We start from the raw sequence: 22402 nt of genomic DNA on the forward strand, positions 1-22402 counted from the left end.
ACAGAATAAAGCTATAATGTTATTTTTACAGTATAGTGAGTGGCGTAAATGTAAAATGCCAAACATGTATGATGTATAAAGTACAACTTGTCGCACAAAAAACAAGCCATCATTTGGCTTTGTCGACGAAAAGAAAAAAAAGTTACGGCACTTGGAAAAAAGAAAAATATTTTAGGGCATTCAGCCCAAAAGGCATGCCAGGGAAAGGGGTTAAAGTTATCTGCAATATGTCTTCCATGCTTCTTACTGTGTCTGATTGATTGTTTAGTTAGGGCCCAACCCCTGGGACAACCCGCGATCTCCTGTCCCACGCCCCGACTCTCCTTATGCACTGAGCAACAACCGTTCTCTGCACGGAGCTGTGTTGACTACTGCTCCATCATCGATCAGTGCATGGATCGGTGGTCGCTCCAAGGATGAAGAGAGCCAAGGCATGGGACAGAAGATCACAAGGGGGTCCCAGCGGTTTAACCCCCCACGATAAGACACTTGCAGATAGGGAATAAGAACTTCAGTGCCAGCATTTAAAAAACAAACTGGACTTACCATCTGTCGCTCCCCCGTGTTCTCCATTATCATGCTCCCGGCCTCTTCTTCACAATCCTCTTCCTGATTTTTGTTGTCCATGCGTTGTGTAACATATTGGGCGCCGGCACCAGTCAGAAGACCTGAGGCACCAGGGGAGAGACAGAAGGTAAGTCCGGTTTGTTTGTTTGTTTTAAATGCTGACAATCTGGGCAAGTTTAAAAAAAAAAATCCTTCTGCCCAGTGTACTCATTTAAGCGATTTCAATCTAGCTTCCTGCACACACCACTAGGGAGCTTAGGAGCCAAATAACTACACAGTAAGCCTTTATGCTCCCTCTAATGTCAATGGCAAGCATGCTCTCTTTTATATCTATGTCTATGCTGGGGAGTTGGAACTTAGTATTTGAAATGGTGGGGCGATACACTTTAATGGTCATTTAGAACTGAAATGTTTGAATCATGTCCTGTAGCTTACTAAGAGTTCAGATAACATATATAAAAAGTGATTGCATGGGATAGCCTACTTTTGTGAACCTCCATATCAGCTGGGTTCCTTTGTCTGCCCAGCAACATTTGATGCCCTTCTGCTCTACCATTTTTTTATTAATTAATTATTAGTTTACTGGATTTATTCTCCCTTGTGCTATTATTCTCCCTTGTGCTATTATGTAGAAGTTACTTAATATTATCTATACTGCACGGAATTGGACTATGTTCAGGAAGAAAATATGGTTAATGTTAGAATCTTTTGTTCTAATGGGAAGTTCTTGTGGGTGGGCATTGTTAAAGTGAATTTATTTTTTTTTTTCAATACTGGAACATGCAGTTTCTGTCTACTCTGTTTATAGTATGAGTGTAATTTTTTAAAAATTATTATTTTTTAAATCCTATTTGCCTTTGTTGTTTTAACCGCATTTATTGATATGTTTTACAGCAAGCCTAATGGACATAGACACAAAAGACTGATCTATACCCTATTTACAAGAATAGGATAGTTTTCTGAACATACTGGGCCTCATTTACTAAGAGTGTCGGGTTTTTACTAGTGGGAAAAGTTGTTTCAGACTTACAAGATTCCTCTCTATTCACTATTGGGAAGAAGTCGGGAACATTTTCTGACCAGCTTTTTCTAGGTCGATATTTCCAGCCATTTACCCACAGGATTTTCTGTGAATTCCATAGTAAATCGGTTGGGTAGTGAACCACGCCCCTTTTTGACCAGAACGCCCCCTTTTGCAACGGACCACGCCCCTTTTTGGGTTTGTCAGATTTTTCAGGCACACAATGGCATACAATGGCGCAGACATGTCTCAGACAAAATAACCAGACAAAAACTGGTCGGTTTCAGCTTAGTAAATGAGGCCCACTGTGTGACCTTTACAGAGGAAATTACTCAGGGAGAGGGGGCTGAGCTGTGAACATCATCTATTGTCTGTTGGAAAGTGATCTGTACATAAGAGGAAGTTTCAGCTTAAAGGAGTTATCCAGGAATAGAAAAACTGAGCTAATTTCTTCAAAAAACAGCAAAACACTTGTCATCAGGTTGTGTGTGGTATTACAACTTGGCTCAGTTCACTTCAATGAAACGGTTTTGCAATACCATATACTACCTTAGGACAGGTGTGGTGCTGTTTTTTTTAAGAAATCAGCTCTGTTTTTCTAATCCTGGATAATCTTCTTAATATTAGGTCTATGGGCTAAATTGAAAACTGAATGATTTCAGGATTATTTTATGATAAACATAGAAAAAAGGAAAAATTAGAAAACATAAAAATACCAAAAATTCCGAAAAGTGTACCTTTATAAATACTTTTGAAAGGCCAAAAAGTCATGAAAAAAGTTTTCACCAGTGCTGAGTCCCCCAGTGATCACTACAACCAGCAGGGAAAAGCATACAGTAGTGATCTCCCTCCGGCGGCCTGATTGTTGGTGATCTCCATCCAGCATCACTAGACTGTCCCATAAACGAGCCGCAGAGTAATGATCGGTGATGGATGATGATCTCCTTGTGATATGTCAAAAGTTGTTATTTGATTTATTTTTTTTAATGACAAGTACAGTTTAAACAACAGGACATTTTTGATGACTCATTGGCAGCAAAAAACATTGTGGCATGGGATGCAGTGATGGCTAGGAAGAAGGGGCAGTGTTTGGGAACAGTTTGATAGAGTGGCTCAATACTTACTTGACATCAACAAAAACTATCTAATTTGGTGAAAACTTTATGTAAGACAGTCTTTTGCCACATTTGCATTAAACACTAGAAAAATTGAGTCATTTCAGAATGAATAAAAATATAATATTATTAATCGAATGAAAAACTGAAAAAATGGAAAAGCTAACACAGGAGGGGAAGAGGACAAACAATGGCGTCACTGTTGCCAGCACATATGAATATTGTAAGAAATACAAAAGAGGCAACAGGTAAACTGTACGTGCTAATACAAAGTCATCAGTCTCAAAGTGCATGAAATACAGTACCAACCTCAAGAATAAATAAAGTGCAGGAGTGACGCCACCCCAACGTACGTTTCGGCGATATCCTTCGTCCTGGGGGTGGCATCCTCTCAGTGCAGTTAACTATTTAAATGCATTTGGCCCAATCAGATACAGGAACACATAGTTAGAGCAAATATTATGCACCTGTATATGCCGGAACAAGCGTCTATCTCCATTGTGGCGCATGGCGCACAGACCACCGAACGCTGCGCATACTTCCGGGTATCACGTCAGCTGACTCCGTCACATGACAATCACGTGATTTGCAGTGTGAGACGCAAACCCAGAAGACTGCGGCGTCGGGAGTCGGTGCATGCACACGGGGATGGCAACGGCAGTAATAAATAAAGTTACATGAAGGAATTCATAATATTTGCAAGTTTTTAATTCATCTATATACACAACAGCGTCGGAAGGTAAATAAATAGATAGGGTGCAAACACAAGCTATTAAAGGGGTACTCCTCCCCTAGACATCTTATCCCCTACGATGCTCTGGCCCCTGTATCGCTGGTCATTATGCACGGAGCGAGTCTGCTCTGTACAGTAATGACAGCGGGGTGCTGCAGCCGAGATCCCGGGGGTCCCCAGCAGCAGGACCCCGGCAATATAACATCTTATCCCCTATCCTTTGGATAGGGGATAAGATGTCTAGGGGCAGAGTACCCCTTTAAGATACAATTAGACAGTTAAAATGAAATATAATGCAAAGGAATGAGATATTCAAACAGTGCCAAAGGTGCATAGTGCATAGCAGCAAAGTGACAAAAAGGCTATATATAATGGAAAATACAAATATTACATGAATACATAACAATCAATTCATACAAAGGTGCTAAAAATAAGTATTGATAAAAATAATAATTAATGAAAAATCAGTGACAGATTTAAATATGTACATATATAAGTGTGCTACACACATATATATGAAGAAAAATACACATGCTGAGTATAAAAATGAGAAGTTAAGATAAATATAGTTACTAAGTGTAGAAGTGCTATAAATAGGGGCACTGTTGGACTGGAAAAGGGGTGAAAAATTAAATTGGAGGAGGGAGGGAGGACAGGAAGGGATGGGAAGCGAGGAGGGGGGGAGAGGGGGAGGGAAGCAGGGGGGAAGGTAAAAGGGGAGGAGGGAGAAGGGGGAGAGATGGGGGAAGGGGAGGGGGGAGAGATGGGGAAGGGGAGGGGGGAGATGAGAGGGGGGAATTAAGAAAACACAAGATACTAAATTATATGGGGTTACACTCTTTTTTCTTTTTTTACATTTTTTCTCTTCTTGCTTTTCCTGAGGAATGACGCTGTTGAACACACATAGAATGAGTTCCTGATGGGACAAAAAAAAAATAATTCAAAACAAAAATTAGTAGTGAGACATAAAAACATTAAAAACAACACTGCAGAGAACTAATGATCACTGAAACAAAGCAAAGGGTAGTGTTTAGTTTAAACCAAAAGGTTGTAATGTATTTAATCTCCAGATCCATTCACTTTCACGTTGTCCCAGTTTTTTGTGGATATTATCTCCACGTATGCCCAAGTAAACAAAATCAATTCCTTTAACTTTCAGAAGTGTACCGTCACAATGATGATGTGACAAAAAATGTCTGGCAATTGGTTTCAACACATTCGTGGTCCCTGGCGAGTCTAATATGACGTATATGTTCCCGAATGCGAATTTTCGGCGGACGGAAATTCATACCAATGTAGATCTTGCTACAAGGGCAAGAGGCATAGAAGATTACATTTTTGTAGTACAATCAATGCTATGTCGGATATTATAGACTTTGTTGCCAAATGCATTTCTAAATGTATCACTCCTTTCAGTGTTAGGGCATGCGACACACCGCCCACAGGGATTACAACCTTTTTAGGACCAAGGGACCCAAATATGTTGGAACTAGATGCAGGAATGTACTCACTTTTACAAGTATGTCACATAGGTTTTTGGATCTCCTGGCTTTTATTTTCAGATTTGAAGATACATAATGTCGTAAAACTGGGTCTGTTCTCAGAATGGGTAAATGTTTTTCAATAACCTTCTTCATCTTAGTTCCTTTGTGAATTGTAGTCAGTTATAAAATGAATAGAGTCATCAGGCACCTTGGTTTTCTTTTCATGTAGAAGAGTGTGTCTGGATGTCATTTTCGCACGTTGGTATGCTTTCTTTAAAGATCTATTACTATATCCGCGCTCACGGAATCTTAATTGCATAATCTTGGCTTGCTTTTTAAAATCTTCTTTGGATGAACAAATTCGCCAGATTCGAAGATATTGGCCTACAGGAACAGCATTGATCACATGTTGTGGATATGCTGCATGCAAATAAGAATTCCTAGCAGTTTATTTACAGAAAAACGTTGGTTCTGATAAAATTTATTTCATCACGACTTAGGCACACATTACCTTACACCTACTATTTTAATATTTTAAATTATCTATGTGAATTTGTGATAGAACCTGTGAGGTACAGTGCTATTTACCAATTCATGCTCACATTTGCATTAGAAAACCTGTCCTATTGGTCCAGATTAACTAAGACCGTCTAGTTTTTGGTATGCTGCTAATGTAGGTTTCTGGGTTGTTATCCCAATATATTTATTGTCCATCAGCTTGTTGGTTAGTGGTTAGTTGTTTTTTTGGCTATTTTTTCTTATGCACCATTTTGCACCAGCTTGCTTCAGTCACATCACTAATGACAAATTTAAAGTTGGTCAGATAAGTGCAAAGTACATGTGAGAAACCCTGTAGAGAAACCCACCATAATCTATTGGAAATGGAGAAAACACAGAGGCCAGAGGTTGGCACAAGCTCATAAAGAAATTGACGGGAACATATGCAAATGCTTAGTGGGCAAAACAGCTCATTAGTAAATCCTGGCCATTGTGTCCATTTAGCCACCCAAATGGACATACATAGGTCAACAAACATTGTCATTTTGTTGTAGGTACAGTCTTTGAGGCACACACACCTACACATACACACACATACTTTTTTTTTGTTTTACATAAAAATATATTACCCCTGTAAGAAAGCTTAATTATTTCAATAATTGACAAATGGGCAGAAAATAATTATTTGCATGTTGTACTTTTTTCCCTATACAGGTGAAATGAGCCCCATGGTTGTAGAGACACTAAAACTTGGAATTGCAATTCTGAATGGTGGAAATACTGTTGTGCAACAGGTAATACCTTGTGTTTCTGTCATTTGATAAGCAAAATGCTTTATAAATAGGGTTACTTACATGCACAGCTCAAAACATCATGCTATAAAACAGAAGAGGGTCTAATAGAAACCATACTTATAAGATATTAACCCTAAAAGTTTCCTTAAAGGAAATCTGTCACCAGTATCACCTGCACTAACCTGTCGGTACCGACAGGTAGTGCAGGTGACACTGATGACAACGGTACTTGTCCCGTTCCATGCAGGGGATCTCCGGTAATCTTCTCTGTTAGCTTCAGCTCTGGGCCCGGCTTGGTGCATGGGCGGAGCTTAGTGACATCACCACTTCTGCTCTCTGCTGGGTCCTGCTGCTAGAGAAGAGCAGAGGCGATTTCACTAAGCTCTGCCCATGCCCCAAGCCAGGCCCAGAGCTGAAGCTAATGGAGAAATTACAGGAGATCCCCTGCACGGAACGGGACAAGGTAAGTACCATTGTCATCAGTGTTACCTGCACTACCTGTCTGTGCCGACAGGTTAGTGCAGGTGACACTGGTGACAGATTTCCTTTAATTTTAAAAGTCACTAATATAATTGAAGATTGAATGACTTACAGTCCTTATTATGACACACACCACTTATGTCCCTCTTTTCACAGAAAATGTTAGATTACCTAAAAGAGAAAAAGGATGCTGGATTTTTCCAGAGTTTGTCTGGCTTAATGATGTCGTGCAGGTACGTACTTTTCTCTACAGATTTATATGTAAGCATTGTCCTTGAAAAACTCAATGCCCTTATTGTCAGTTGCTAAGTACAAAAAAAAAAAAACATGAAAATCTTCTGGACATAAAATGCAACACTAATGATGTTTCTGTGATTCACACTACAAGTCTCAATAACATTTTCAAGCCCACGCTCTCATACTACATGGCTCACCAAGTGCAAGGTCAACTCTATAGTCTTCACTATTATTGCAAAGCTCCCTCTGAGACATACAGGGAGTTGACACATGGTTGGTTCTCAATTTGTTTGTTTTTGTTCAGCGTTCTTGACTTGAATGCATTTGAAAGACAGAACAAAGCAGAAGGCCTTGGAATGGTAACAGAAGAAGGAACACGTAAGTATGATGCAGATTTCTAGAACACCTACGTTTTATTGTCAAGCTAAAGTTCGTCATTAGTGTAATTTGTTTTTGTAGATCCTTTCTTTCTATACATTAACGCTTCATGACATTAAGACACATCCTTCAAAACATTGTAACTTCCATGTAATTCATAAAAATGTATGAGCACATGTATAAGCACTGTGATTCCAGGACTAATTTAAATCAGCTTGCAAAACAAATGTAAAACTTTTTTAAACTATCCATTTTAAACTATGATTTCTCTGAAATGTCCATACGTTTGAGAGTAAATCATAGTGTCCTGGGATCCCGATGCCTCCACCTGTTTCATGCTGCCTGTGGATTGGACATCATGAAATAAGTGACAGGTTCCCTTTAAATTGTTTTTCAGACGTTATATAATCCATAATGATGCCAGTTGGCTGCAATAGGTCAGCCTGGCCAGGGGATATGTCATCAGTATGAACAACACATCAAAACAGAGCCAATAATCACAGACTGCTTGAATGTTTCTACAGCCTCTTTGGTCTGATTCTAGCTTTACTGACCCCTGAGACAAAAACTGAAATGGCACTCCCCAAAGTTTGGATACAGATGCGTGTGCAGTGTAGTGTGCAGTATATAACAGTACCAGAAAAATATACTGTATACCTCTATAAAATTGTCCCAGTCCTGACTGCCTTGCATTCCATTCCACATCTGTGTCTAGCTGTCATATGCAGGTCATGGGAGTCAATGGAGCCAGTGGTATGTGGCAGAGGATTCTAGACAGTGTTATTTACAGGAACATGTCATCCCTCAGGGACCCAGCAATCTTCTTCCTGAGGTGAGATACTTATATCACCTTATGGAAGATGTGGCCCTGGACTAAAACACCCATCAGACCCTAAAATAATTCCAACCCTTGACTTAACATCTCAATGACTAATTCAGACACATGATCCTTGTCCTCTTCTCTGCACAGCTATCTTTACACTTTTCCAAATGATGCCACTGATATGGATTTTATCAGTGACCTAGTAAATATCTGACCCCCGTTCCTAATTTGTTATGAAAATGTATACACCAAAGTAAATCAAACTGAGTCACATCAGTTTTAAATACTTCATACTTTTTGCTTGATTTGGGAGTCATCCAAGTTATATAGACATTGTAATTAGCATAGGTTCCCGCCCTCACTAGGGAGGTGTTTTTAGTCCTGGCATACCATATAAGGTATGGTCTTTCTGTTAGATTTTTTTAGAAGGCTTTTCAGGCCTTGGCCAGGACAGGAATTTCCTTACTTGTAGGAGGGGGAGAGCAAGGAGCAGAGTAGCATTTCGGATGGGGCTCTGTCAAATAGTCTTTTTATAATGAATACACACACGTATATTTCATCTGCCCCAATGTGTTTTCTCAAACGCTTCACTGTACTTTAGATGACCCATGGCTTGTCCACGGACCCCCTTAGCCTCAGACTTTACACATATGGAGTCAGATGGTTTACTGGTTTTATAGATGGCATGGAAGCTCTGAAATGGGGTTTAGGCTTCATCAGTATTCTCGAAGTCCAGATTTGTCATTACTGGCGTGGCATTCTCGACAGCCTTCTCACACATCTTCTTTAAACATGGCAAAACACAATACACAACAAAAGCAAGGATTATCAGGATTATAAGTATGGTTATTCCTATTTAGGCCAACGTCTTTTTACACCCTCCCATCCAATCAAAGTATTGATCCCAAGGGTCTGAGATTCCAGAATTCTAGTTTCTTTATGGCTATGTTTATTTTACCATTAAGTCATGTGTTGGATATATGGGCAACAGTTCTCCCCAAACATTTTACTTCGCCCCCTCCCCTTTTTTCCTCTAACACCATATAATGCCATACAATTTTGGAATATCATAGTGGATGTGGCACTTAGTTGTTCGGCCTGACCTTTAAGAGCATCCACTGAGAAATGTATGAATCTCTGCTGGTTGAAATACATATCATTAATCAAGTCTACATTCTTGTTTATGGAAATCTGAGGTATTATAGACTCAACTCTGGATTTTACGTGATCTACAGCTTTAAGTTCATCTGGGACCCCCCATGTGGCTCCTATAGCATCAATATACATATGGGAGTCAAGGCTTCCAGCAGGGGCTGCACGTTTCCTTCTAGAGTGTGGTTTGGTTTTTTTTGTAGGTTCGGTAGTGAAAATGTGTATGGGCAGAAGAGTCTTGGCTAGTGTGCATTCTCCAGTCTAATTCCGTTCTAATGTTACTATGGGGTACACGACTGTTGGCACACAAAATTTCTCACCAACTCTACAGGTGCCATCTTAGCCCTGTACCACCTCTTTCTACTTCCATTGGTCTCTCTCAGCATGCATTGTTGGTTCCTGCAAGAGACCTAACCAGACAGATCCACACTTCCCATCCACCTGTGTACTCTGTACCATAACTATATGAGGACAGGAGCACTACAGCCTTGACAGGCTTCTCCACCATCCAGTCCCCTTGGCTTCTGGGGTTGTATCCATCATGTGGGTCTGATCTTTATGATGGCTACCTTCTCTTGCAGTTCTAGGACACTTCGAACACTTGAATTACACACTACAGATTCTACATTTGATTGGTTTGTCCAAGGATTCAAGAAAAGATTTACTTCAATAGGCCCATACTTGTGGACGGTAATAAAAGTGTACCCATACCCATTATGTCTTACCTTCAGATATCTTACACATTTCAGTGAAGATCTTCAACTCTACTTTCTGAACCAACAGCTCAGATCAAGTGGTTTATTGAAGTAGAACTGTATTCTGCATGTGGTAACCATATATCCTGCCTTATGTATTATGTGTTTGCATCACTTGGAGCAAGCTTACATTTACAACTCAGAATCAACCATGGATTCTCTGATATCCTATCATGGCTCTTGAATTTTTATGGCAATCAATCATAATCTGAGTAGCAAAGCTACCAAAGAACGGTCTTTTTTTCCCAGCATCTTCATATTACACTACATTATCATTATAATGTTGCAATATAAACTCGAAATTGATGTTATTTAAATAAATGCAATGTGGAGTGTATAGATATATTAAATTGAGTATGCAAGTACTATACAAATACTCAATTTCAAACAGTAGGTATATATATTTTCTTCAAGTCCAATGTGACTTTGTGTTTCAGTAGACCAAGGTTGTCATTCCCCCTATAAGCCTCACCTTTCTCCTCCCACTCCTCTACGTCACTGGTCACCACCCCTTTGAGTCTGGCTTTTTGTTTTCCCTCAGCTTGGTCAGTCTTCAATAATGCTTGAATGTCTAGTAACTGACTGGATTCTTGTATTACTTTACAAGGAGACATACAATTCATATGTAACAATACCGACATGTACAAATACTCAACGTACAACACACAGGGCCCAACACGCATTTTACCAAAAATGTAAAAGAATAAAAAAAGCTCTTTCAAAAATTGGGAAAATCACCTTCAATGCACATTGTTTATAATCCAGTAAACCATTAGCTGATTTCAAATGCTTAGGTAATACAAACTTATACTATCAATTAGTGATCACTTTTTTTATATCCTTTATTTTAGTTTTCTTGGCCACACTTCTTCTTTTGTTACTCCTATAATATAATCAGACAATGAATTGGATTTCCTGATACACTTCATTTTTGGCACCCATCCTGCGCAACTGTGAAAACAAAACTTATTAGGAAATGAATTAAATGTCATCAAATTGGTTCAATTAATACCACGTGGATTTTCTTTTGTTCTTCATCAATCTCAAAAGGATCCATTTACAACACAAACTAACATAAACAGCTTAAACCATGTTTTCACTCAGCTTTCCTAAAGAACTACCACACCCTCTCCATTCCATAGCACTAAACACTCCTCCTCATCATCTTCACTTTAACCACCACCATTGGGAAAAACCACTCCATTCATTCATCTCCATTCATTAGACTAATAACACATCTGGAAGTTATAATCCACACCCTGAAACAAAGGCTCTCTTCATTCAATGTATAACATATCTCTTATTCAACATCCTATCAATGGTCTACCGAAATGTATGTCTGTACATCAGTGCTAATTTCATTACCTAATTATTTTTATTATAGTCATAACTAGATTCATCAGATTTTCTGGAAAAAAATTAGTTTGGTCCGTATTCGAGGTGAATCTGTATATAAAAAATGGCTATTTATGGCCTACAGAGAGCCTCAATAGGGGTGTTGAACAGTTTGCTTTGTTCTAACATGCATAGGGAGTGTGCTGTGTTAGGGAAATAATACTGTTATTCAGTATAACAAGCAGATTACAGGCATCGCTGTTAAAATCACTGCTGCAGAGCATCTGAATGTAGCAGCATGGAGACCATACGGCGTCAAAATTGAAGAGAGTAAAGAGATTTTTTAATGTCATTTTTATTTTATTTAATTTGAATTTATTAAAAAAAAATTGAGTACCCATTCTGGTGAGCATCAAGCTTGCGGTTTGCAGCCAGGTGAGCTACCACCTGTTCCAGCCTGTGCCTCTCACCGCCCCCGGACCCCCAACTGTCTTACTCTTTCATGGAACTACAAATGCTTCTGTCAGGGGCCGACCAGGGGGACAGGGAGAGTGAGCCCTAAACTGACCCTAAAACCGCTCTCCCTGCCTATTTGCCCATCCACCTTAACCGGTGGATCGACAACTGGGCGCCGGTCCCTCCCTGAACTAAAGTGCAGGGGCCTAATAAAAACACATACTAACAAATAGTTGGTCACAAACAAGAAACATACAGGAACATAGAACTCTATAGTATTAAGTTCAGAGGGCACAAATCAGTGAGCAGCACAGGGGACACTTTATCAGCGGTCATGAACAGAGGACACCATAGATCAGTGGACATGAACAGAGGACTCAGAGGTCGTGGACAGAGGACACTATAGATCGGCGGTCATGAACAGAGGACACTATAGATAAGTGGTAATGAATATAACTCCAAAGATCTGAATAAAGAACTAATAAACATTTAGAGTTCAAAACATCAGACAGGAAAACGGATGAGTCTGAACATACTCCAGAAAAAAAACAGGAATTAATCCCCTAGAAAAATCTATGGTAGACACAAGAATGACAATGCCCTCTGAGTCCCTACGGACAGGTAAACGGGATGTATCGCTAAACAGGAATTATCAAAATCCCACATAAAACCTCCAGTAGACACGGAGTCCCCATGGACAGGTAACAGGGATGCCTAGATACACCGGATATAGATATAGAACACTGTTCACACTGAACACACAAACTGGACAATCCACTCCACTTTAGGAGTAGCCATTAATAATAAATTCAAATAGACTACTGGCCAGCGGCACACTCACAAGTGTGAACAGGATGCTGGCCCAGTTGGAAAACAGAAATATAAAACACAGAACTTCAAAAGAACGGATACAAGAGAAAACAGTGTGAACAAACACATAGCAAAAAAGGATATACAAATCCTAAAACAGACTATACAAACACAGATTGAAATCCACTATAAGCATGCCACCTAACCATGGTAAAACCAGAAAATACAAAGTGCATGCTAAAGCAGAGATAGTAGATTAAAAGCTCAAATAAAGAGTGTTTCACCAAGAGCTCCCAGCAGCATGTAAGCAAGTCAGGATATAATGATCTCAATCACCAGCCCAGAGGCTAGACTGGGCTGACTTTAAATAGACACACCCTAGGAGCTATTGGCTGAAAAAGCCAGAGGCATTAACTATTCCCTGACCAGGGAACTTAAAGCTGTTCACACACAACCAAACCGATAGCTGTGTGTGAACACAGGCCAATACAGACATGACAGTTTGATTTAATCAGTAATGGTTCATTTTGATCTCTCCAACCTGTTTCATTGTATTCTTGTGGTGTTCCACAGCTACTATATGATGTCGACGACCATAGGGCCTCAGTCTTGAAAAGATTACATCAATTTCTTAAAATTGAAATTTAAGATTTTAAAATTGAAATTTAAGATTTAGAAATTAAACTTTAAGATTACACTCCCAAGTTTTAATGTCCAGGGCCCCGGCGTGTGGTTACAAAGGACCAAATCTAACAAGGAGTCACATGGTGGCACAATGACAGAGCCTGGAGGGGGTATTAGTATGAGGAGATCATATAGTGGCTGAATGACCACCTGGAGTTTGTGGCAGAAGGAGGAAACCATATAGTGGCTGAATGACACAGCCTGGAGTTATCTGAATTATGAGGAGATCATATAGTGTAGAAAGGCACAGCCTGGAGTGGTCTGAATCATGAATAGACCATATAGTGGCTGAATGGCCCAGGCTGGAGTTGGCTGAATCATGAGGAGACCATATAGTGGCTGAATGGCACAGCCTGGAGGTGGTGAAGCATGAGGAGACCGTATAGTTGCTGAATGGTAGAGCCTGGAGGTGGCTGAAGCATGAGACCATATAAGTGGCTGAATGGCACAGCCTGGAGCTGGCTGAAGCATGAGGAGACCATATAGTAGCTGAATGGCACAGCCTAGAGGTGGCTGAAGCATGAGGAGAAAATTTAGTGGCTGAATGGCAAAGCCTGGAGTTGGCAGCAGCATGAGGAGACAAAATTGTGGCTGAATGAGACAGACCTGAGGTGGCAGCAGCAGCATCAGGAGTCCTGAAAGTGACCCGGTGATAGAGTGGTGTGGTGAGTGGCAATACCAGTACCTGGTGATGAAGGTGGGTGAAAAAAGGTCTGATGCGGAGGAATGTTTGTAACTTGGGAGCAGCGCCTTAAATCTGTTCGGCACGATCCATATTTGTGAAGTGTTGATGTGGCACCATGGTCAATCTACTCTGATGCATCAGGAATTGGTGGGTGGAAATCCTGGCTGATCTATGCCTGATTCATCTTCACAAAGGTCAGTCTCTCCACATTTTTCGTGGACAGACGAGTTCTCCTTGGGGGGACTATGGCCCAGGCCGCACTAAACACCCGCTCTGATGGCACTCTACTGTCTCGCCTTCCGCATAGCCCTCTAGCTCCTCTGGCTGCTCCTACTCCTCATCTCCTGTCAGATTACTAGAAAAACTACACATTTGGCTAAACCTAAACTGTGCTCCACTGTGTCCCTCCCCCTCCTCCTCCTCCAGTTCAGCCTCCACAGGGCTTTTGTGGCCGTGAGATGTAGGCGCCACTTCTCCATTGCCCTGACCAGCCATCGTTTCCAACACATGTTCCAAGAAATGAAGCAGTGGAATGACGTAGTTCATCCCGTAATCCGGTCGACTTACTAATAATGTGGCTTCCTCAAAGGGCCTGAGCAAATGGCAGGTGTCATGTATGAGCTGCCACTGGTTGACATTGAAGTTACACAGGGGAGTAACTTCAATTAGTGATGGCTTTTCTCTGTTCATATAGTCGGTCCAACATATGGAGGATGGAATTCCGATGTGTGGCAATGTTGCAAATCAGACTATGTTGGAGGACACCCTTCTGACGCTGCAGCTCAAGGAGGGTGTACTTTGCGGTGTAGAAGTGGCTGAAGTGCATGCAAAGTTTCCTTCCCATTGTTGGGATGTCTTGCAAATTGGGGGGAAACACTTCAGGAACCGCTTGACAACCAGATTGACCACGTGTGCCATGCAGGGCACATGGCTCAGCCTTCCCAGTCGCAGCGCTGACAAGATGTTCTTCCGGTTATCAGTCACCATGGTTCCTATTTCCAGTTTTCGTGGAATAAGGAATGCTCTGATTTCTTTACGAATGACTTTTAAGCAGTCCCCCATGTGAAGAGCAGCGTAACACCGCCGTGCCCTGCACACATGGTATGCTGAAGGGGCACTGAGACTTGTCTGGGCAGTGGAGGCTGAGGACACGGTGGAGGATGAGGAGTCGGAGTTGCACACTGTCACAGGACACACATCCTGAGAGCGTGAAGGAGGAAGCGGCGTGACCTGTCCAAGTTGGTGTTGTGACTGTGCAGGAACCACATTCATCCAGTGAGCAGTAAAGGACATGTATTGTCCCTGACCATAGTTACAGCTCCAGATGTCGATGCTGCCGTGCACTTTGGTACACACCGACAGGAACAAGGACTGGACTGCCTTCTCTTCCACAAAATTGTGCAGGGCTGGTACTGCCTTCTTCGCAAAGAAATGACGGCTTGGCACTCTCCACCTTGGCACAAGCCATCAGCATTTTGAAACATGCAGAGTCAACCACTTGAAAAGGGAGGGACTGCATGACCAGCAACTGAGAAGCACATTCAGCTTCTGCGCCGTTGGATGAGTGGATGCATACTGTTGTCTCTTGGACATGACTTCGCCGATGCATTGTTGGCAGAATGACTGACTAAAAGTAGGAGGAGCAGGAGCATCTGGAGCAAAAGAAGGAGGGTATGACACACAGCTCCCTTTGGATGAGGTGGTGAAGCCTTGCCTGGCTGAAAAAGGGAGCGGCGTGCCACTGGGTGATGCAGCAGGCTGGACTACGACATTGGTCCTCCAAGGCCGCTTTATGGTGGTGCAGCATATGTTGACACAGGGCTGTGGTGCCAACATTGGGACCCTGCCCACGCTTCACCTTTAGCCGACATATTTTGCATGTGGCTATGTTAACCTCCTCCGGATGCTTGATGAAAAACTGCCCCACCGCTGAGTAGCTGATTTTCCCACCAACAGTCTGCACTAATTGACTGCTACTGCCACTGTCTCCAGGAACCGCTGTTCCACTACCTCCAGGGAAGGTAGGCTGCCGCAAAGCAGAGGGTCTCCCCTGGGAAATTTCCACTTCTGCCACCATGCTGACTGCCAACCATGCTGCCACCTTGCTGGCTCAGCTGCTGCCTCACGGGCAACCTGCAACCCTCTTCTCCTGATGATGAAGCCCCTTCTGCACCCGGCTCCCAATTGCGAATCATCATCAACAAGTGTCTGCACGTCACTGATGTCCTCCTCAGGTTCCTCAACAGTGTCTGTCTGCTTCATGAACCTGATTGCTGGCAACACCGCCTCCCACGTCACTCTCCTCATCACTACTTGCCCGCCAAGCGGAGGAAGCGGTGGATGTCTCCTTCACTTCTTGGCTGGGCAGTAGCTTCTGACTGTCCTCTATTAGATTGTCCTCACTGAATAGTGGAGCTGAACCCACAGAATAAGATACTTCTTTAGGGGAGGGAACAGCATAGGACAGAGGCAATGGGAGGACAGGGACTGCTCCCAGGCCATGCCAACTGAGGGTTGTGTCTGAGGTACCCACCGACTGTTGACTGGGGGTATCAGATGTGATTAAGTGGATGACCGTATTAACCAATCGATGAGGGCAGATGGGTTGCTGGTCGAGACACGACCACTAACTGATACCGAAAGTTAAAGCCTCTTGCTGCGACTACTTCTGCCACTCGCCCCTAGTCTGCTGCGACCTCTACCTGTGCCTGATGAATTTAGGCCTCTGCCACTCATCTGTGCACATCCTGGCAGTTCTCTGCCTGACATACTTAGTGCATATATGAGGAGAGTGCAATACGCTTCACTATGTTTAAAACAGTATTCGTCTAGAACAGCAGAGTACTTTTGCCTTAACTTTGACAGTATCTAGGCCCTTGACAGACTAACAGGTACACTACTTAGATGAAGTTATGTGGTATGCACTTATGAGGGCAGAAAAATGCGCTACAGTACGCTTAAAAAAACGTATTGTAGTAAAACACCAGCCGGTGATTACTTTTGCCTGGACTTTCACAGTATCTAGGCCCTTGACAATTAACCGCTACAAAATAGTACACTACTTAGATGTTGGTATGTGGTATGCATTTGTGGTATGAGGGCAGAAAAATGCGCTACAGTACCCTTAAAAAAAATACTTACTCTTGGAGGTGATCAGCTCCCGTCTGTTCCATCTCTATGTGCCAATCTTAGCGCCTTGTATTGGGCGACTGCCTCACGGTACCATAACCCACAGTCCCTGTCCGGGCACCAAGACTGATATGGATTTTATCAGTGACCTAGTAAATATCTGACCCCCGTCCTAATTCATTATCAGAATGTATACGCCAAAGTAAATCAAATGGAGTCATGTCAGTTTTAAATACTTCTAGCTTTAATTTGGCAGTCATCCAAGTTATATAGACATTGCAATTAGCATAAGTTCCCGCCCTCACTAGGGAGGTTTTTTTTGCCCTGGCATACCATATAAGGTATGGTCCTTGTGATAGATTTTTTTTTAGAAGGCTTTTCAGGCGTTGGCCAGGACAGGAAATTCCCTACTTGGTGGGAGAGGGGAGAGCAAGGAGCAGAGTAGTATGGGGGATGGGGCTCCGTCAAATAGTCTTTTTATAATGCATACACACACACATATATATATATATATATATATATATATATATATATATATATATATATATTCATCCACTACACCACTGTGTTGAAAAATGGCACAAATTTCGTACAGATTTATGGGCTATGTTGTTTCTTGTTAGACAGTACAGACTGCACGAAAACCTGTTCTTGTTTTTTTTGTGGAGCCTTTGTTAATTTTTAGGTGGCCATCATGATGTAGAACTAGTGCACAGATCGCCAAAGACCCCACACCAAAACTCACTTTTGAAACCACTAGTATAGCATATTATATGCAAGTCTAATAGAGCTGAGTTCCAGATTGAATTATTCCAGTCAGAAAGAGTTCAATCCCAGATATAACATCCATAAAACACCTCAGTTCAAAGATTTTTCCGTACATCATTGAAAGCAGTGAAGCAGAGGCAATTCACCATATAATTTCATGTATGATCTGTCATAATGTTTAGGGACTGAGCCTGACTGTGCCTTCATATCATAGGTCAGGTAGAGACTACTCTATAGTTCATTTAGCTGCTTGTCACTAAACTGTATAGCTGACATATTCTGAAACAGTAACTTCTATATTTACTTTTTCTTTTATTATCTATATATGCAGTCATTGTCCGGGAACGAGGTAAGCAATGCTTCAGATAAATGTGTTCTTAATTACATTTCATCATAGACATTTGTAACAATCTACATGTTGTGCTGAGGGATGCATGCTTGCCACCTAACATCCTAACCACAATCTTATCAGCCTACACCTGCAGGCATTAAAAATTGAACTACTCATTTTTAATTATTCACTTCTTAACTTTTGCCAGATCTTTTAATGTATTAATGCCGCCATTTATTATTTCGCCTCTCATACGGAACATCATTTCATAAAATATTCACCTCATGTAGCAGACCTAGATGTTTGTGTTGCACTATACTGGAGTTGGACAAAATAAGTAGGACACCAACTACAGATCACACATTTTCTATTGTATGAATAATGGATATGACCCCTTTTTGCATACAGTACAGCTGAAATACATTAAGGTATAAACAAGTATAAACCACATTATAAATAACATTTAAGTCACTTTGTGTCACTATTTAAAGGGGTACTACCCTCGGAAAAAAACACCTGGTACCAGAAAGTTAATCCTTCCAGTACTTATCAGCTGCTGTATACTACAGAGGAAGGTCTTTTCTTTTTGAATTCCCTTTCTTTCTGACCACAGTGCTCTCTTCTGACACCTTGGTCTATTTCAGGAACTGTCCAGAGCAGGAGAGGTTTCCTATGGGGATTTGCTCCTATTCTGGACAGTTCCTAAAATGGACAGAGGTGTCAGCAGAGAGCACTGTGGTCAGACAGAAAGGAAATTCCTGTGGAACATACAGCAGCTGATAAGTACTGGAAGGATTATCATTTTTAAATAGAAGTCATTTACAAATCTGTTTAACTTTCTGAAACCAGTTGGTTTAAAAAAAAAATGTTTTCCAGTGAAGTACCCCTTTAACTCATACAAATGCTAAATCTGCTCTTAAAGGGGTACTCCCGGGGAAAACTTTTTTTTTAAATCAACTGGTGCCAGAAAGTTAAACAGATTTGTAAATCACTTCTATTAAAAAATCTTAATCCTTTCAGTACTTTTTAGGGGCTATATACTAAAGAGAAATCCCAAAAAGAAATGCATTTCCTCTGATGTCATGACCACAGTGCTCTCTGCTGACCTCTCCTGTCCATTTTAGGAACTGTCCAGAGCAGAAGAAAATCCCCATAGCAAACATATGCTGCTCTGGACAGTTCCTAAAATGGACAGCAGAGGTCAGCAGAGAGCACTGTGGTCATGACATCAGAGGACATTTTTTTTTTTTTTTATTTCTCTTTAGTATACAGCCCCCAAAAAGTACTGGAAGGATTAAGATTTTTTAATAGAAGTGATTTACAAATCTGTTTAACTTTCTGCCACCAGGTGATTAAAAAAAAGTTTTCCACGGGAGTACCCCTTTAAGAATGTCCCAAAAAGTCTCAATAATATAACGATATTCAGGTCCAGTGACCAGGCTGGCCAGAGTAGATACTAAAGCTCCCTCTCCAGCAGAAGGCATGCTGGCACTGCTGGGATTACCTCTGGGAGGACAGGTGAGTTCTGGACCTCAGACCTGGGATACTGGCTGCGCACATTGATGACAGTGCGAATGCAGCTGAAGTAGTCCAATACAGTACTCCAATAACCAAAAAGAAGAAGCTGCAGCACACATCCAATTTGTAGCAGCTTTATTAGGCAGGTTTAACGGGAAGAAGGCTGCCTCTGGTTAAACCTGCTTAATAGAACCATTACAGATTGGACATGTGCTGCAGCTATTTCTTCTTTTTGGTTATTGGAGTAGATACTAAAGCTCATTTTCATATTCCTCAAACAAGACCCATTGCATCAAGCAGGATGGATAGGAGCTTTCTCATCTCCAAATCACAACTGGTCTCAGTGTGGGTAGTCCCCTAGCAACACAATCTAGAAATAAAGTCTTGGAGTTAGTCACATAGAATATCCACATACTTGTGGGCTGATTTTTTTTTCCTTTGAGTATCAGTCAACAGTGTAAGCTCCTTCTGGTGATTTCCAGACATACCTATGACCATAAGTGGAAAAAAAACTGTGAAACGGGACACATCAGTTCATAGTACATGTCTCCACACCTCCAGTGTCCATGTTTTGTGGTCTTAGCACCAATGGTTATGCTATTGTACAATTTGTGGTTTGCCTGTTGCTCTGCTATTATATCATCTTTGTGTACTACATGCCTAATGGTTATAACGTAGGGGTAAACAGTGCAGTCCTAATCTTAATCTGTATCACTGTTTCTACCTACTTGGACTACTACTACCTGGGTGATGGTCCCTAACCTAAGTGCTAAGAGCATGGGGGCTAGCCTAGGAAATGACAATAGTCTCAGAGAGACTGGATTAAAACCAAAAAGGTGCATCAAACAGCACCAGCACCAAGCCTGATTAGCCTGGCATCCCTGATAGTCTAAACAGCCCTGCTGTCAGTGGGGCTGTTCCCCTAGCAACAGAGCAGCACCATCAGTGGGGGAGAGAAGAGACTGGAATCGCCACTGGACTGCGGTATGGTTAGGACATTTCAACTTTTTCAACTTGCAATCTAGTTTGCAGTAATTTGAGGGGACTGTAGTTTTACTATTTTTGGCTACAATTTGATTTTGGTTTTACTGAAATTAAAGAAATAGAAGAGTTCAACACACCCATCAACTCAGGAACTTTGATCAAAGGGACCCCTATCAGACACACAACAATAATTATTCTCTTTTGGAACTCTTTCAGGTGTGACAAATATCACCCCTAAAATAAAAAAACTGATTTTTAGAACAGTAGAAGTAGTAAAGTTTATCAACAATTACCAGTAATGGCAGATGCGTCAAGAAGAATTCAACTTGTGGAAATCTTTTTTTTTTCTTTTTCTTGAGATAATGTTTTAACCCCTTCCCACTGAATGACTTATAAAAACGTCATGTTATGCTGGTAGTTCGCACATTTATATAAGTCATTCAGTTAACCTGGCAATTTTTTAAAAATATTTTACACTAACTTGCTGGTGTTGCCCCATACGTTTCATTTTCACAAAAGGTAAAAGGAAAAAAGACCCCCAAAATTTGTAATGCAATTTCTCCTGAGTACAGAAATACCCCCTATGTGGACGTAAAAGGCTCTGCAGGCGCACAACAAGGCTCAGGAGTGAGAGCGCCATGTACATTTGAGGTGATTTGCACATGTGTGGCTGATCGTGTTAAACGCAAAAAAAAAATTAAAACATTTTAGTTTTTTCACAAAAATGCTGGTGTTATCCCAAATTTTTCTTTTTCACAAGGGGTAATATGAAAAAAGCCCCCCAAAATTTGTAACACCATTTCTTCTGAGTATATAAATACCCCCATATGTGGATGTAAAGTGCTCTGCTGGCGCACTACAGGGCTCAGAAGAGAAGGAGCGCCATTGGGCTTTTGGAGAGAGAATTTGTCTGGAATTGAAGGCCATGTGCGTTTACAAAGCCCCCATGGTGCCAGAACAGTGAACCCCCCCACATGTGACCCCATTTTGCAACAACAACCCTCACAGAATGTAATAAGGGGTGCAGTGAGCATTTACGCCCTACAGGTGTCTGACAGATTTTTCATTTGCACAGCCCACTGTTCCAAAAGTCTGTCAAACACCAGTTGGGTGTACATGCTCTCTGCACCCCTTATTATCTTCTGTAAGAGGTGTAGTTCCAAAATGGGATCACATGTGGTTGTGGGGGGGGGGGGTCCACTGTTCTGGTAGCATGGGGTCTTTGTATACGCACATGCCCCCAACTTCCATTCCAAACAAATTCTCTCTTCAAAAGCTCCTTTTCTTCTGAGCATTGTAGTTTGCCCGCAGATTACTTTATATCCACACATGGGGTATTTCCATACTCAGAAGAATGGGGTTACAAATTTTGAGGGGCATTTTCTCCTATAACCGCTTGTAAAAATAGTAAATTTGGGGAAAGAAAAACAGCATTTTAGTGGAAAAAAAATGTATTTACACATCCGACTTTAACGAAAGTTTGTCAAACACCTGTGGGGTGTTAAAGCTCGCTGTACACATTGTTACGTGCCTTGAGGGGTGCAGTTTCCAAAATAGTATGCCATGTGTTGTTTTTTATTTGCTGTTATGTGACATGCCCCTCAAAAACCATTTCAGCTAAATTTGCTTTCAAAAAGCCAAATGTGGTTCCTTATCTTCTGAGCA

At 41.4% G+C, this 22402-nt stretch overlaps 1 protein-coding gene and 1 long non-coding RNA gene across 10 annotated transcripts in view; one reads left to right on the forward strand and one right to left on the reverse strand.

Moving 5' to 3' along the window:
• Positions 1-22402, forward strand: part of RYR3 (ryanodine receptor 3) — a 991818-nt gene that overhangs the window by 793018 nt on the left and 176398 nt on the right. For all 9 annotated transcript variants that reach the window (XM_056545312.1, XM_056545313.1, XM_056545314.1 and 6 more), the window contains 4 exons: positions 6133-6212; positions 6849-6925; positions 7234-7307; positions 18236-18253. In XM_056545312.1, coding sequence (XP_056401287.1) covers positions 6133-6212; positions 6849-6925; positions 7234-7307; positions 18236-18253 — 249 coding nt within the window. The remainder of the gene's footprint in view (positions 1-6132; positions 6213-6848; positions 6926-7233; positions 7308-18235; positions 18254-22402) is intronic.
• Positions 4267-22402, reverse strand: part of LOC130295064 (uncharacterized) — a 37775-nt gene continuing 19639 nt past the window's right edge. The window contains exons 4-5 of the long non-coding RNA XR_008848690.1: positions 4948-5304; positions 4267-4352 (exon numbers count right to left, since the gene is read on the reverse strand). This is a non-coding gene — a long non-coding RNA (uncharacterized LOC130295064). The remainder of the gene's footprint in view (positions 4353-4947; positions 5305-22402) is intronic.

Source organism: Hyla sarda, chromosome 11 (genome assembly GCF_029499605.1).
Source record: "Hyla sarda isolate aHylSar1 chromosome 11, aHylSar1.hap1, whole genome shotgun sequence".
Taxonomy (NCBI): domain Eukaryota; kingdom Metazoa; phylum Chordata; class Amphibia; order Anura; family Hylidae; genus Hyla; species Hyla sarda.